This window comes from Erinaceus europaeus, chromosome 20 (assembly GCF_950295315.1).
Source record: "Erinaceus europaeus chromosome 20, mEriEur2.1, whole genome shotgun sequence".
In the NCBI taxonomy this organism is placed as follows: domain Eukaryota; kingdom Metazoa; phylum Chordata; class Mammalia; order Eulipotyphla; family Erinaceidae; genus Erinaceus; species Erinaceus europaeus.
This window is the reverse complement of record NC_080181.1, coordinates 38,608,015-38,623,416: the sequence shown is the minus strand read 5'-3', so window position 1 is coordinate 38,623,416 and position 15,402 is coordinate 38,608,015. Positions and strand designations below refer to the sequence as shown.

The window sequence follows — 15,402 nt, the reverse complement described above, 5'->3', positions numbered from 1 at the left end:
GGGTAGGAGGGGTACAACTCCACACAATTCCCACCACCAGATCTCCATATCCCATCCCCTCCCCTGATAGCTTTCCCATTCTCTATCCCTCTGGGAGCATGGACCCAGGGTCTTTGTGGGTTGCAGAAGGTGGAAGGTCTGGCTTCTGTAATTGCTTCCCCGCTGAACATGGGCGTTGACTGGACGGTCCATACTCCCAGTCTGTCTCTCTCTTTCCCTAGTAGGGTGGGTCTCTGGGGGAAGTGGAGCTCCAGGACACATTGGTGGGGTCTTCAGTCCAGGGAAGCCTGGCCAGCATCCTGATGACATCTGGAACCTGGTGACTGAAAAGAGAGTTAACATACAAAGCCAAACAAATTGTTGAAAGCTTGGAATAGTAGAGAGGAAGTGTTAGGGGGGTACTCACTGCATACTCTAGTGTACTTCTGCTTTCAGGTATATATTTTGTAGTAGTTTATGGATATGTGTGAACATATGCTCTCTCTCATAGAAACTGGTGTATATCTAGGTTTTGGGACTTTGTTAGAAAGTGAACCACCTGGGATGGAATTAGAGTATACTATGAAAGGAAAGGTCTCACCCGAGTAATGAAGCTGAAGGGTTGTAATTCCACACGTGAAGTCTCTGTACACAGTCTGAAGTCAAGCATGTTGAGGTGGCAATTGTTGCATTGATTAGGTTGCAATCGGCCGATGCAACATTATTTGATATGGATTGGGAGAGGCATACAGGAAAGTGGGCCCTATCCAAGGGTTCCAGGACTGGGGGAAGTAGAGGCTCTATAGTGGAGATGTGAGGTTCCTGCTGTCTGTAGGGTCCCAAAAGACAATCGATAGTTAATATTATCATCACATTATTTGGTAATTGGGTTAACTTTGAAAAGTCCTTTTGTTAGGGTTTGCTGTACAGTACCCAGTATCTTGTATATTGCTGTGCTATTGGTTGCTTCTGATCTACTTGGTCTATCTAGGCTTTTGAGAAAGTCCACATATCAAATACACAGCCTATATATTAAAAAGATTCAGTCTGTGTTTTAAAAAACCTCAAGACATACAATTAATTTTCCCCCTCTCATGTTAATTAACTAGTGATTTATATGACTACATTTTACTAGAAGTGTACATAAGCACCATTCCCACCATGGAAAGACTGTGACCCATCCCTCCCACCCACTCCCACCCCCCACTGGCTCAGGAAGCTGCATGTCTACCCCTCACCACAGGGTTTTTATTTTGGTGCCCTACTTACAATTTGCTCAGGTACTGTTTTTAGTTTCCCTTTCAGATCTTCTTAGTCAACTTCTGTTGATGAGTGGGATCATCCCATACTCATCTTTATCTTTCTGACTTAGCTCACTTAACATGATTCCTTCTATCTCTGTCCAATATGGGTCAGAGAAGGTGAGTTCATTGTTCTTGATAGCTGCATAGTTTTCCATTGTGTATATATGCCACAGCTTTCTCAGCTACTCATCTGTTGTTGGGCACTTGGGTTGCTTCCAGGTTTTAGCTATTATGAATTGTGCTGCTATGAACATAGGAGTACACACCTCTTTTTGGTAGGGTGTTATGGAGTCCTTGGGGTATAATCCCAGGAGAGGAATTACTGGATCATATGGAAGGTCCATGTCTAGCCTTGTGAGAGTTTTCCAGACTGCTCTCCACAGAGGCTGTACCAATTTACATTCCCACCAGCAATGCAAGAGGGTTCCTCTGTCCCCACCGCCTCTCCAGCATTTGTTGCTGCTGTCCTTTTTGATGTATGCCATTTTTACAGGAGTGAGGTGGTATCTTAGTGTTGTCTTAATTTGCATTTCTCTGACAATCAGTGACCTAGAGCAGTTTTTCATATGTTTGTTAGCCTTTTGGATCTCCTCTGTAGTGAATGTTTTGTTCATATCCTCTGCCCATTTTTGGATGGGGTCATTTGCTTTTTTGGTGCTAAGTTTGCTGAGCTCTTTATATATTTTGGTGATTAGTTTCTTGTCTGATGTATGGCATGTGAAGATCTTCTCCTATTCTGTGAGGTGTCTCTCTGTTTGTTTTATAGTTTCTTTGGATGTGCAGAAGCTTTTCAATTTGATGTAGTTCCTTTGGTTTGTTTCTGCTTTAGTCTTCCTTGCAGTTGGGTTTGATTCATCAAAGATGTCCTTGAGGTGTAGGTGGGAAAGTGTTTTACCAATGTTTTCCTCTAAGTATTTGATTGTTTCTGGTCTGACATCCAGGTCTTTGATCCATTTGGAGTTGATTTTTGTTTCTGGTGAGATAAAGTGGTTCAATTTCATTCTTCTGCATGTTACCATTTATTGAAGAGAGCCTCCTTCTTCCATTTAATCCTTTGGGCCCCCTTATCAAAGATTAGATGTCCATAGGTGTGGGGATTTATTTCTGGGCTTTCAGTTCTGTTCCACTGGTCTGTGTGCCTATTTTTGTTCCAGTACCATGCTGTTTTGATGATGATGGCTTTATAATATAGTTTAAGGTCTGGGCGTGTGATGCCTCCATTTCTGTTTCTTTTCCTCAAGATGGTTTTGGCAATTCTAGGTGTTTTCAGTTTCCAGATAAATGATTGTAATGTTAGTTCTATTCTCTTAAAGAATTTTGGTGGAACTTTGATTGGTATTGCATTAAATTTGTATATGGCTCTGGGGAGAATATTCATTTTGATGATATTTATTCTTCCAATCCATGAGCATGGGATTTCTTTCCATTTCTTGGTATCAGTTTCTATTCCTTGAGTAGTGACTCATAGTTTTCAGTACACAAGTCTTTCACTTCTTTGGTCAACTTTATTCCTAGGTCTTTGATTGATTTTGCTGAAACAGTAAATGGGAGTGATTTCTGGATGTCTTCTTCTTCAGATTTAGTGTTTGCATAAAGAAATGCCACTGATTTTTGTACATTGATTTTGTAGCCTGATACCTTGCTATATTGCCTAATAACTTCCAGTAGTTTTCTCCTTGATTCTTTAGGTTTTTGTTTACTATCATATCATCTGCAAATAGTGAGAGCTTGACTTCTTCCCTTCCAATCTGTATTCCTTTGATTTCTTTCTCTTGCCTGATTGCTATGGCAAGAACTTCCAATACTATGTTGAAGAGTAACAGTGACAGTGGACAGCCCTGTCTAGTCCCCAATCTGAGGGGGAATGCTTTCAGCTTCTGTCCATTGAGTATGATGTTGGCTGTAGGTTTGCATTATATAGACTCCACTATCTTGAGGAATTTCCCATCTATTCCCACTTTTTGTAGAGTTTTGAGCATGAATGGGTGTTGGATTTTGTCAAAGGCTTTCTCTGCATCTATTGAGATAATCATGTGGTTTTTGGTGATACACCTGGTTGAGGACACATGTTACAATGTACAACAAACCAGTTTCAGTCCCCCAGTGGCCACCTGCAACAGGAAGGCTTAGCAACTGCTCTCCGTATCTCCCTCTCCCTCTTGATTTCTGGCTGTCTCTATACAATAAATAAATAATATTTAATAAATAAATATTATTAAATATAACAATTAAAAAAATCTCCCCACTTAATGAAAGCTACCTAGCTAAAGATTTCATAAGAGTGGCATAGTCAGCACACTTTTTCAAAGTTAAATTGGTGCCTGGGGGATTAGCTCAGCTGGCAGAGTGCAGGGTTTGTGTATCTGCAGCTCCTGCTTTCATCCCAGGTACTGCATGTACCAGAGTGGTCTTCTAGCTTCTCTCCATCTCTCATATGAACCTCTATTTCATATGAAATAAATAATAGTATCTTTATTTTTATTAGTGATTTTTTAAAAAAAAAATCTTAATATGGGTATGATCCCACACCATTCTTGCCATGAGTTCTTTGCCCCTATCCACCTCCAGCAGAAACTGCCATAGTTCACTCAAGGTCATAGTTATAGGTTGAGGGTGTGTGGTGTGTGTGTGTGTGTGTGTGTTTGTGTGTGTTTTCCCATTTTATTCACTTCCATGGCACTGTCTTCATTTCCTTTCTTAGCCACACCTACACCTATTAGTACTTCCAGCCATCCTTCCTTTTTTCTCTTCTCTCTCAGATAAAGAGAAATAGCACCTGACTTCCTCTGGTGATTTACAGAGTCTCTTCCCTCTAGTTGAAATTGTAAAACAAAAGATTCCTGGTCACAAAATGCTTAGTTGACAGTTTTGATTCCTCCTTCTAGAGGAGAGTTAGCTTTAACTATTTCTATGTCATAATCATACTGTTAAGTGCACATGGCACAAAGTGCAAGGACCAGTGTAAGGATCCCAGTTTGAGCCCCTGGCTCCCCACTTGCAGGGAAGTCGCTTCATAGGCGGTGAAGCAGATCTGCAGGTGTCTGTCTTTCTCTCCCCCTCTCTGTCTTGCCCTCCTCTCTCCATTTCTCTCTGTCCTATCCAACATTGATGACATCAACAACTATAATAACTACAACAGTAAAACAAGGGCAACAAAAGGGAATAAATAAATAAATATTTAATAAAAGAAATCTTTGATGTCCCATGAATATGAAATCACCCAAGTTAGATCAACAGAGTGTTATGAGTTAATTTATTAATCAATGCAATCATGACAAGCATTAAGATGTAAAGCATTCCTTGAAATGCTTAAAATGTGCTAGACATGATGCTAGGTGACAAGAGAGTGAAGATAAGCACAGTGCAGTTTTGCTCTTATGGATCACACATCTATTTAGGGAGACAGATTTGGAAAGGCTGCTAAGACACAAGCAATTTACTGTGATAATGCAAAAAAAAAGGTACATAGGAGATACAAGGACAGTGTAGGGGTACATGTTATTAAGTAACTCTGCCTGCAGTGTGGTGTTATAATTGAAAGCACCTCAAACAGAGGAATGTTTCATCTAGGACATGAAGAAAGGAGGAAGTCTGCACATTGTATATGGAAGGAGAAGAAATTAAATGGTTTATCTGGACAGGATAAACTATGCAGTGTTGGACACCTGAATTATATAGGGTAACTGTAACTATAAACTATAAATTTCATTAAAAAATAGCTCTCCTGTCAATGCCCATGTCCAGCAGAGAAGCAATTATAGAAGTCAGACCTCCCACCTTCTGCACCTCATAAAGATCTTTGGTCCATACTCCCAGACAGATAAAGAATAGGGAAGCTTCCTATGGAGGGGATGGGATATGGAACTCTGGTGGTGGGAATTGTATGGAATTATACCACTCTTATTCCACAATCTTGTCAATCATTATTAAATCACTAATAAAAAAAAATCTTTCCCAGCCCCAGCTGCAAGGGGGAAACCTCACAAGTAATGAAGCAGGGCTGCAGGGCTCTCTGTCCCCCTTCTCTATTTATCTTTATCTTTTAAAAATAAAATTAAAAAACTTTGATATATTTTTATCATGCAGTTGAGTGCATATAGTACCATGCTCAAGGTTAAAGACCTCAGTCCAAACCTGAAAGGAGGAATTTCATGAGCAGTGGAGTCTCTTCTACTTACCCCTACTCCTCTGTCTTTTACCTGCTTTAAAAAAATTTAGCTACCAGAAATGGTGGAGTCAGGTAGGCATTGAGTCCCAGTGGTGGCAAAAGAAGAAAAAATAATCAAACAATAGGGACATTATTGAATAAATAGATGTTAATTTACATAGTAGAGAATGTGATAAAAATTGAGGTTAAGTGTTGCCTGCAAAATTGCATAGTCATTCAAATTAAAAAGCATCAGGAAAGAGTCCAACAAAAAGAAGCAGCTATGTTGCAATGGAGGGACTCCATGCAGGGTTCTTTACAACTTGCTTCCTGTTGCCTTGCAGGCATCACCACGGTGCTCACCATGACTACACTCAGCACCATTGCCAGGAAGTCATTGCCTCGGGTGTCCTACGTGACTGCCATGGACCTTTTCGTGACTGTGTGCTTCTTATTTGTCTTTGCTGCTCTGATGGAGTATGCTGCCCTCAATTACTATTCAAGCTGTAAAAAACCACCCACCACTAAGAAGAAAACATCGGTGAGTTGCAGTAGCAACTGTGACGGTAGTTGTAGTAGAGTTTGAAAGAAATCATCTTCATTCAAAAAGACCTTACACAGAAGTATATTAATAGTCAACTTGACAAGACATTGAAAAGACAGGATAGGTATTCTGCAATGTGAGTGTGAACCTTCTCAGGTGAAGCACAGCTTCAACACCACCTCCTAATGACATATAGGCCATTGTAACCAGAACACTGAGATTTCTCTTAACTCGGGTCACTACTCTGGCAGGGTTCCCCGTGCAGTTTTTTTCATTGTTGTTTGCTTTTCTTATAGTTGCTGCATTCAAACTCAAGATGGATTCATGAACAAATAAGCCTACAAACCCCCTCTGTACGTATAGCTATGAGCATTTTTTTAGAGCTTTTATTAAATGAAGATTACATTTGAAAGACACATTATTCATTATTCTTGTGTGCTCTGAAGAACAATGTGTATTACCCATACCTCTTCAAAAAAGTTTATTCTTTTTAATCTTATAGAGCACACACACTTCTGATTTTTTTTGTCATGTATACAGAATATACATACGTATTTGGGAAAATAATAATAACGAGTTGTATATTGCTTAGAATCTGGTCATCGTCTCTCGGCCTTTTGGCTAAGATCAAGTGTAGAATCTGTTTAGTAACTCAAACATATGAACCCCATGTCATAAACATGTTTTTAGTGACTCCATTCTATGTTCATAATTGTTGTTCAGGCACTCTTTTTCTTTATTAATTGGGGGGATTAATGGTTTACAGTTGACAGTAAAATACAGTAACTGGTGCATAAGTAACATTTCTCAGTTTTCCACATAACACTTTAGCCCCCCCACCCCAGACAATCTTGATTAGAATCTAAACTTTCACTTATTTGTTTTTTGGGGGATTTTTTTTTTCTCCAGGGTTATCACTGAGGCTCCATGCCTACACTATCATTGTTTTGGTACAATTAAGTCCTATAAAACTGAGGAAGGTTTGACAGCTTAAACAGTTATTTCTAATTATTGATGCATCTAAGTTTTTAACATATGAGTAAAGGTATGTTCTAGTAAAATGAGGAATTTACTTAAAATCACACACGTGAACTATCATTTTTCCATACAACAGATTTATGAATAGTCAACACACACACCCCCAAATATTTTAGATATACCCATACATGATAGTTTTATAACTATTAACCATTAAGTAACATATTTAGTGCATTTCAACCAAGTTTTATAAGGCGACTGGGTGTCGTTCTATATCTGAGTTATCTTTTTATTTATTTATTTTTAGTTTTTGGATAGTACCAGGGCTTTTTTTCTCCTGACTGACTTTTTCAGATAGAAACTTAGAGGCAGAGAGAGAGGGAGGCAGGGTCTGGGAGGTGGCACAGTGGATCAACTGTGCGGTCCTGAGTTCAATCCCCTGAAGCACATGTACCAGAGTGACATCTGACTCTTTCTTTCCTCCTGTCTTTCTCATTAATAAGCAAAAACTTTAAGATGGGGGAGCAGCACACAATAGCAGCAAAGCTTCTTCATTGTGATGGGGGGGGGGGGTTGGGATTGAAATTAAGCTGCAAGTTTGGCAAAGCAGTACTACTATCCAGAGGAGCTTATTTGCCAGCTCAGTAAGCCACTTTGACAGCTGTAGAATATACGGGTTTTGCCAGCAAATACTTCCAAATAGCAACAGAAAAAGATGAAATGGGAGTGTGTTTGTGTATGTGTGTGTGTCAAGGTATACAGAACAACAAAAACATCAGCTGACCATCTGAAGCTCAGTGCACCAGTTATCACACTTGGCCACAGTGTGGGGGTAGAGGGAGAGAAATAATGACAGATTTTATCCTTTATTTTTTATTTTTCTTTTGTTTATTTTTATTGATTTAATAATGATCAACAAAACCATTGGATAAGAGTGTACAATTTCACACGATTCCCACTACAAGAGTTCCATATTCCATCCCTTCCACTAGAAGCTTTATCTCCCTGGGAGCATGGAACAGAATCATTATGGGGTACAAAAGATGAAAGGTCTGGCTTCTGTAATTGCTTCTCTGCTGGACAAAAGAAAAATAATTTAATATATAGAAAAGAAAAACATTAACAAAACTATAAGAAAAAATAATGTCTAAAGGCAAGGTGTACTGATGTTGGGAGATGCTAGGAAAAGAAATCACAGAAGGGGCCAGGTAATGGTGCACCTGGTTGAGGTCACATGTTACAATGCACCAAGGACCTGAATTCTAGCCCCTGGTCCCCACCTGTAGGTGGAAAGCTTCACAAGTGGTGAAACAGCGTTGCAGGTGTCTATTTGTCTCGCTTCCTTTCTATCACCCCCCTTCTTGCTTTCTGGATTTCCCTATCCAGTAAATAAATTTTAAAAATCACAAAAGAAAGTTTGTCAGGCCAGATGAGAAGACACAGGTAGAAAGGTTCAGCTAGAATTTTCCCACATTTGGACATTAAAGTGAATTTTTCTAATTCTGCTCTGAAAGATTCACATTTTTAGATTATCATGGGCAACTATAAGCAGCAAGTATAAAGCAGAAGTGGGCAGCCTCTGGACCACAAGGGATAGAGATGTGCTTTGGGTATAAATAGTTCCAATGTTTCTGGACCTCAGTGTCCTAACATGCAGAACACTAACCTGCCTCCCTCATGCAGTTGTCTCTGGAAGCGCATCAGTTCCCAGGAAGCCACCAGGCTGCAGTGGGCATATGGCTAGTTGAAATGAATGAGTTACAGACCCATCTAGGAGAAGAGTGACCTTGGAGATTTATTTATTAAAATATCTAGATGGGCAGAGTTTGAAATTTTAACGACAATTGAGAGGGGTACATTGAAAGGAGTATTTAAGTCATATAATATGGCTGGTTAGGGCTTTTCACATCCTAAGTTTTCTTTCAATATTGTGAAATACCATTAGCTTCATTTCAAAGCAGTGAGCTATAAAGGCAGAGAAAGAGCTCTTTTAATTCTTGGATCAGGTTTATGTGTTTAAGTAATTAGGGGGCTTTAGTTCCAAACAGAAGAAGTCCAGTGGAGGTTTCTTTTGTACCCAGAAAACTTGCTGATACTCTGCCTGTGACTCCCTCAAATTACCTTTTAAATCTCTAATGAGCTGTCCCCACACATGGAGAGCTTTCTGTGGCCATTCAGAGTCACTTTTTTTCATGATGACTGGACTTCTCTTTTTTTGTGACACTACATAAGGGCAGAGGACTGAAAAAATAAGCAGATGACTATCTGAACAATATGAAAGTATATACACAGTTTCTAGTTAATACAGCCAGGCATTCTAGTTACATCTTGTCCAAAAGTATAGATGTCTTGATGTTCTGGAATAGACTCAGGAATCTCTCTCTTTTTTTCTGACAAATACCGACTTCCTTCAAAGTAAAGGATATCCCCAGCAGGGTTTCAGAACCACTGACCAGAAGAAATGCTTCCACATTAGAACTGTATGGATAGCAAATACTTCATTTCTGCCTGATGCCAAGAGTCAGGGAGGAATGTAGAAGTATGTACTAGGCATCCACACTAGTCATTAGTATATATAGAGTTGCCAATATTTAGTGAACATAGCACAAGGCATTTCTTATTTATTTATTTATTTATTCCCTTTTGTTGCCCTTGTTTTATGGTCTTAGTTATTCTTGTTGTTGTCATTGTTGGATAGTACAGAGAGAAATGGAGAGGGGAGGGGAAGACAGAGAAGGGGAGAGAAAGAGAGACACCTGTAGACCTGCTTCACCGCTTGTGAAGCGACTCTTCTGCAGGTGGGGAGCTGGGGGCTCGAACCGGGATCCTTATGCCGTTCCTTGTGCTTTTTGCCACGTGCGCTTAACCCATTTCGCTACTGCCTGACTCCTAGCACAAGACATTTCTTTGGGTTCCCACTCACTTGCAGATACAAGAATATCCCAGAAGGTTACTAGCACTGATTTTTGAACATTTTGCAATTCCACCTACTTCCCTCTGGTGTATGACTTCACATAACTTTGAACATTGTCATCCAAAGTAGAAAGGAAAGGGATCGAGTGGTGGCTCAGCCAATAAAGTACATACATCATCATGTGCAAGGACCAGGATTTAAGATCCTGCCACCCCACCTGCAGGAGAGAAGCTTCATGAACTGTCTGGCAGTGCCTTGGGTGCCTTATATTTTTTGTGATTCTCTCTCCCTTTCTCTTTTTATCTTTCTCTCATGCTATATCAAAAATATATAAAAAATATGAGTGACCACTGGTGAAAGTGGCATTTGTAGAGGCACAGAGCCCCAACAGTAACCCTGGTGACAAAAAGAAAAAAATACCTCAGTGGAGAGCACTCTGGAGAACTCAGAAGGCTAGGGATGGATATACTCTATGACCTAGCAGTTCTTCTCCTAGGGATATATCCTAAGTAATCAAATATACCTATTCCAAAAGATTTGTGTATACCTATGTCCATAGCAGCACAATTTATAATAACCAAAACCTGGAAGCAACCCAGATGTCCTATAACAGATGAGTGGCTAATAAAATTGAGGTATATATGCACAATGGAATAATACTCAGCCATTAAGAATGATGAATTCACCTTCTTCACCTCATCTTGGATTAAGCTTGAAGTAATCATGTTAAGTCACATGAGGAAAAGGATGAAAGAAAGAGAAGTAATATGGTATGATGTCATTCATAGACAGAAATTGAGAAATAAGAACAGAAATGAAACACAAAGCAGAACATGGAGTGGATTTGGTGTATTGCACCAAAACAAAGGACTCTGGGAGGAGGAGAGCTTTCATGTTCTGGTGGAGGAGAACATAAGCTGAGGGTGAGAGTGTTCTGAAGAACACTGAGAAATTTTACACATGTACCATCAACTCAGTTTACTATAAACCATGAATCCCTCCAATATTTTTAAAAATAGTTTGTGGAACTATAAGAGCCATTTGTAGTGCTTTGCAATGAACTCTGAAAGGCCTCTGGCAGCATTGCACAAAGGAGGCAGCCAGCAGGAAGGGTCTCTGTGCCTGTCCTTCCCTAGACTTCAGCCTCCACTGTGTCTACCAGCAAACTCAGTTCACCCAGCACAGAGTAGAACCAAAGCAGAAAGGTGACTTTGCTGATTAGTTCTCTTGCAATATTCCGTCAGGTTTATAAATGTATTCTCTTAGCATAGTTCATAGTTATTTGTAAAAGCTCACATTTGTCTGAAGAAAAGGCATATCTGTTTGAAGTTATTCTCAAGAATGAGTAGGAGTGGTTCCCCTCATTTAAGAAACATAATTCTCTCTCCTTTATCTGCTCCATATTGACTTCTCCACATGAGAAAGAGACAACTTGGGAATAAGGAAGGGAAAACATTGCAGAGATAGATGGACAGATAGATAGATAGACCACAGCACTATCCAGGGGAACTAATTTTATGACTCATAACTAATTACTTTTAAAAATCTGAATCACACAGGATGATTAGTTCTAATATAGTGAACTGCTTTCTAAAATAACATAAATAAAAAAGGAAAGCATCTCACTATATTAGTACTAGTCATCCTGTGTGATTCAGATTTTTTATTTATTTTATTTACTTATTTATTAACCAGAGCACTGCTCAGCTCTGGTTTATGGTGGTGTGGGGGATAGAACCTGGGACTTTGGAGCCTCAGGCATGAGAGTCTCTTTGCATAACCATTACGCTATCTACTGTCCGAACTTTCCTTTTGCCACACACTGTGATCCAGGTTTGAGCTCAGTCCTCACTACACTGAAGACAACTTTGATGCTGTGGCCTCTGTTCTTCCTCTTCCCTCTCTCTTTCCCCCTTCTCCTCCCCCACCCCTTCCCCTTTTTTCTCCTCCTTCCCCTCTCCCTCTGTCTCTACTAAAACAACTATAAATGGGACCAGCAAAATAACTCACAATGAAGGCAGTTATGGTGCTGTGGTTTCATTCTATCTCTGTCTGAAAAGATCAGCCCCTTGTGATGATGTCCCTGTGATATTCCCTCTCTCCTCAAAGAATTTCACTTTGTGCACTGTTGAACATTCAAAAGATAATACATGATATGTATGTGTTTACTAAGAAATCAACAGAAACTTGAAACAAGTTTGTCCTCCCTCTCCAGATTTCCTTATCTGAGAAATGCAAATTTTGAAACCAACACTATAGTTATTTCTTGCATTAGGTTACTACGATTCATACTAGCTGGGTAGAGCTGGGGCAAGCCAGTGTACTCTTATCTGGTGAATAACTTTAACATGCTTAGCTTGATGGACATCAGACTATTCTCATGGCATGTTGTAATGACTGTGGTGTCCTTCTTTTTTTACCTGCAGAACTATTCTCTCCTTGATATGAGACCTCCACCACCTGCGATGCTCACTTTAAGTAATTCAGTCTACTGGCAGGAACTCGAAGACACCTGTGTCTATGAGTGTCTGGATGGCAAGGACTGTCAGAGCTTCTTCTGCTGTTACGAAGAATGCAAATCGGGGTCTTGGCGAAAGGGGCGTATTCACATAGACATCTTGGAGCTGGACTCGTATTCTCGGGTCTTCTTTCCTACATCCTTCTTGCTCTTTAACTTGGTCTATTGGGTTGGCTACTTGTATCTCTAAATGTTGTTTGTGTTGATGAGTAAAGCGATCAAGCTTCCTCTCTTTACTCTTCCACTCTCCCCAGACCAGTAGTAGCCAGTCAGAGTAGCCAGGAAGGACGCTGCTCAGTTTATCTGAATTTATTCATTACCTTTCAGTATCACAGCACTATGTGGCAAATATTTCTATTATGTATCTCACACGTGTGTATACACCCAAGTTAATTGAGTCAATTAAGTGATATTCTTGCTAATTCCATACTGAATCTGTAGTTTGGTGATGTTTATCAACAGTGTTTTGGATATCGAAAGTAGCTGCTGATTACCCCTACAAGGAAATCTGTAAAACCTGCAAGTAAATTTTTTCAGGCTCAAACCCCTTATGTATCTTTCCTCTGCAGCCCTCAGCACCAATTCCCATGTGTGCAGAGCATCTGCTGACCAAGAAACACTCATACTGACCTCAGTCAGCCCCATACCTTGGGGCAGCCTGAGTTCAGGTGTGAACTGAAGTGAGTTTCAATCCAATCTTCTCTCTCTGTGGCCTCTTTTGCTCTCTCTGCCACCATCATTTTTAGCTTGCTTTCTGTTATCTAATACTCTCACCCCAGACTTGAGGAGAGAGAGAGAGAGAGAGAGAGAGGAGAGAGAGAGAGAGAGGAGAGAGAGAGGAGAGAGAGAGAGAGAGAGAGATTTGTAAGTTTCCAACTTAGGGGGGAAAATGTTTTCAAAATTCTCATTTTATTGAAGTCAATGACACTGATTATCTGTGAACACCAGAATGGCATATTACTTTATTCCAAACTACTTAAAATTCACAGGATTTTAACTCTGGGTTCTTAAACTAGTTCAGCTGGAGTTCAACTTGAGAATTGCATTCTATCCGACAAAAAGTAACCCCAGATTATGTTCTTCCATTATGGATTCAATAATTGTGTTCATCTAGCAAAGATATATACAGTCCTTTCAAACCTTTGTCTTGAAAATGTATTCCAGACTGTGAAAGAAATGTGGATAGAATTTTAACAATTATTAGTGAATATTCACTTTGAAATCAACTTTAGATGCAAAAAATGAATAATGATTATCATCAGTGATATATTTTGATAAAATTATTTTATACTTTGAAATAGGGATACATGGAAAAACTCCAAAGAATAATCTCCCCTGAAATTATTACCCTTTTGATATTTTTATAACACAAAACAACTTGCTTCTTGATGTTAGTTCTTGTTATAACCAGATGCCACTCTATACTTCATAAGGATCTTCAGAAGTTTCTCACCATAAATAGGAAGATAAAAGTTCTGCCAGTTCACTTAATAATGTTTAGGCGTTGGTACTCTTGGTACCAAAGTCTCTGTGCTTATCTTTCTCATGCAGACAAGTGCATTACTTTTACTGGAAATCATAAAATTTTATCTTACATATCTACTGTGCATCTATTATTACTTGGAAAATAGACAAACATGTGTAGAGAAAATATATAAAAGTACTGATTTAACACAATTTTGTTGGATGGGTGCATGTAAGACACCAAAAGTGTTAGAAGCACTAGAGTCCCAAGTAAGTTAAAATTAGAATTTTTTTTTGTTTGTTGGCAACATTGCACAGAAAGGGAATTCAACTCTATCTACATATAGAGACTCAGTTTTCAAGGACTGAGTATATATTGTAGAAGCACTCAAATCCATCTCTTTCCTGTCAGCTTTTGAGTTGATAGTTGCCACATCAGTCAAAAAATGATTAATTTCTACTTACATAACTTAAAAAATTAAATATAAATGAGTATGTGTGGAGAAGCAATTTGAACCTATTGTATTGAATGGAATTTCTGACTTACAAGTAAAAAGGATGCCTCATGGCAGGGCATCCTGGAGACTCCATCACCACAAGGTTACTTAACAGATCTCCGAGGGCAAGTGACACACAATATTCTTCAAACACAATCTCCAACTTCAGAAATTGGTAATTTCTAACAAATTTAGAGAATTTCAACCTGCTATATCTTAAAAGAAAAAAACAGAGAGAATTTTCTAGTCAATTTTTTCTTGGGAAGGAAATGACCTAAAGTAATTTTTATGACATAGATTTAGTTCATCTTCACCCAGTGTTATTTTTATTTATTTTTAAATTTTTTAAATATTTATTATTTATTTATTCCCTTTTGTTGCCCTTGTTGTTTTATTGTTGTAGTTATTATTGTTGTTGTCGTTGTTGGATAGGACAGAGAGAAATGGAGAGAGGAGGGGAAGACAGAGAGGAGGAGAGAAAGACAGACACCTGCAGACCTGCTTCACCGCCTGTGAAGCGACTCCCCTGCAGGTGGGGAGCCGGGGTTCGAACCAGGATCCTTATGCCGGTCCTTGTGCTTTGCGCCAGCCCAGTGTTATTTTGATACTCTCTGTCCAAAGCCACTTATTAGTTGGATACTATTCACAACTCCTATAAAATTATACATATACAATATGGATGCCAATAGCCTCTGTTTTCTGAGCCTGATAAATCTTTCCTCCCCAGTCTGAGTTGTCCTCATAGTTGAAACACAACAGTTCTACAAAAGGGTGAGAAAATATGATTTTCCAAATTCTCATCCTCTGGAAATCACTAGCATTTATTAATCAGATGGTCACTAATCAGAAAGAAAAAAATAATTTTCCATGAAAGAGATATGCAAGCACAGAAAGTCTGAGACATGTTCACTCGTAGGAGATAAAATAGATCTCTACACATAAAGCAGTCAATCCATTAAGTGATCTAAGAGGAATGGAAAAGATATCTCCAATAGCATGCCAACTCACTATTTCACTAAAGGTCTCATGATTCAAGTTCATGTTATCAGTCCCTTCT

The 15,402-nt window shown here is 39.2% G+C and overlaps 1 protein-coding gene and 1 pseudogene across 2 annotated transcripts in view; both read left to right on the top strand.

Moving 5' to 3' along the window:
- Window positions 1–13,184, top strand: part of GABRG3 (gamma-aminobutyric acid type A receptor subunit gamma3) — a 671,194-nt gene extending 658,010 nt beyond the window's left edge. Inside the window, exons 8-10 of one of the 2 annotated variants that reach the window (XM_007526462.3) lie at window positions 5,775–5,971; window positions 6,271–6,327; window positions 12,293–13,184. In XM_007526462.3, the coding sequence (XP_007526524.1) occupies window positions 5,775–5,971; window positions 6,271–6,327; window positions 12,293–12,574 (536 nt within the window). In that variant the 3' untranslated portion in view covers window positions 12,575–13,184. The remainder of the gene's footprint in view (window positions 1–5,774; window positions 5,972–6,270; window positions 6,328–12,292) is intronic. The other variant, XM_060179248.1, reaches the window with a different exon arrangement.
- Window positions 6,576–6,673, top strand: LOC132535192 (U2 spliceosomal RNA; annotated as a pseudogene).
- Window positions 13,185–15,402: the final 2,218 nt, after the last annotated feature.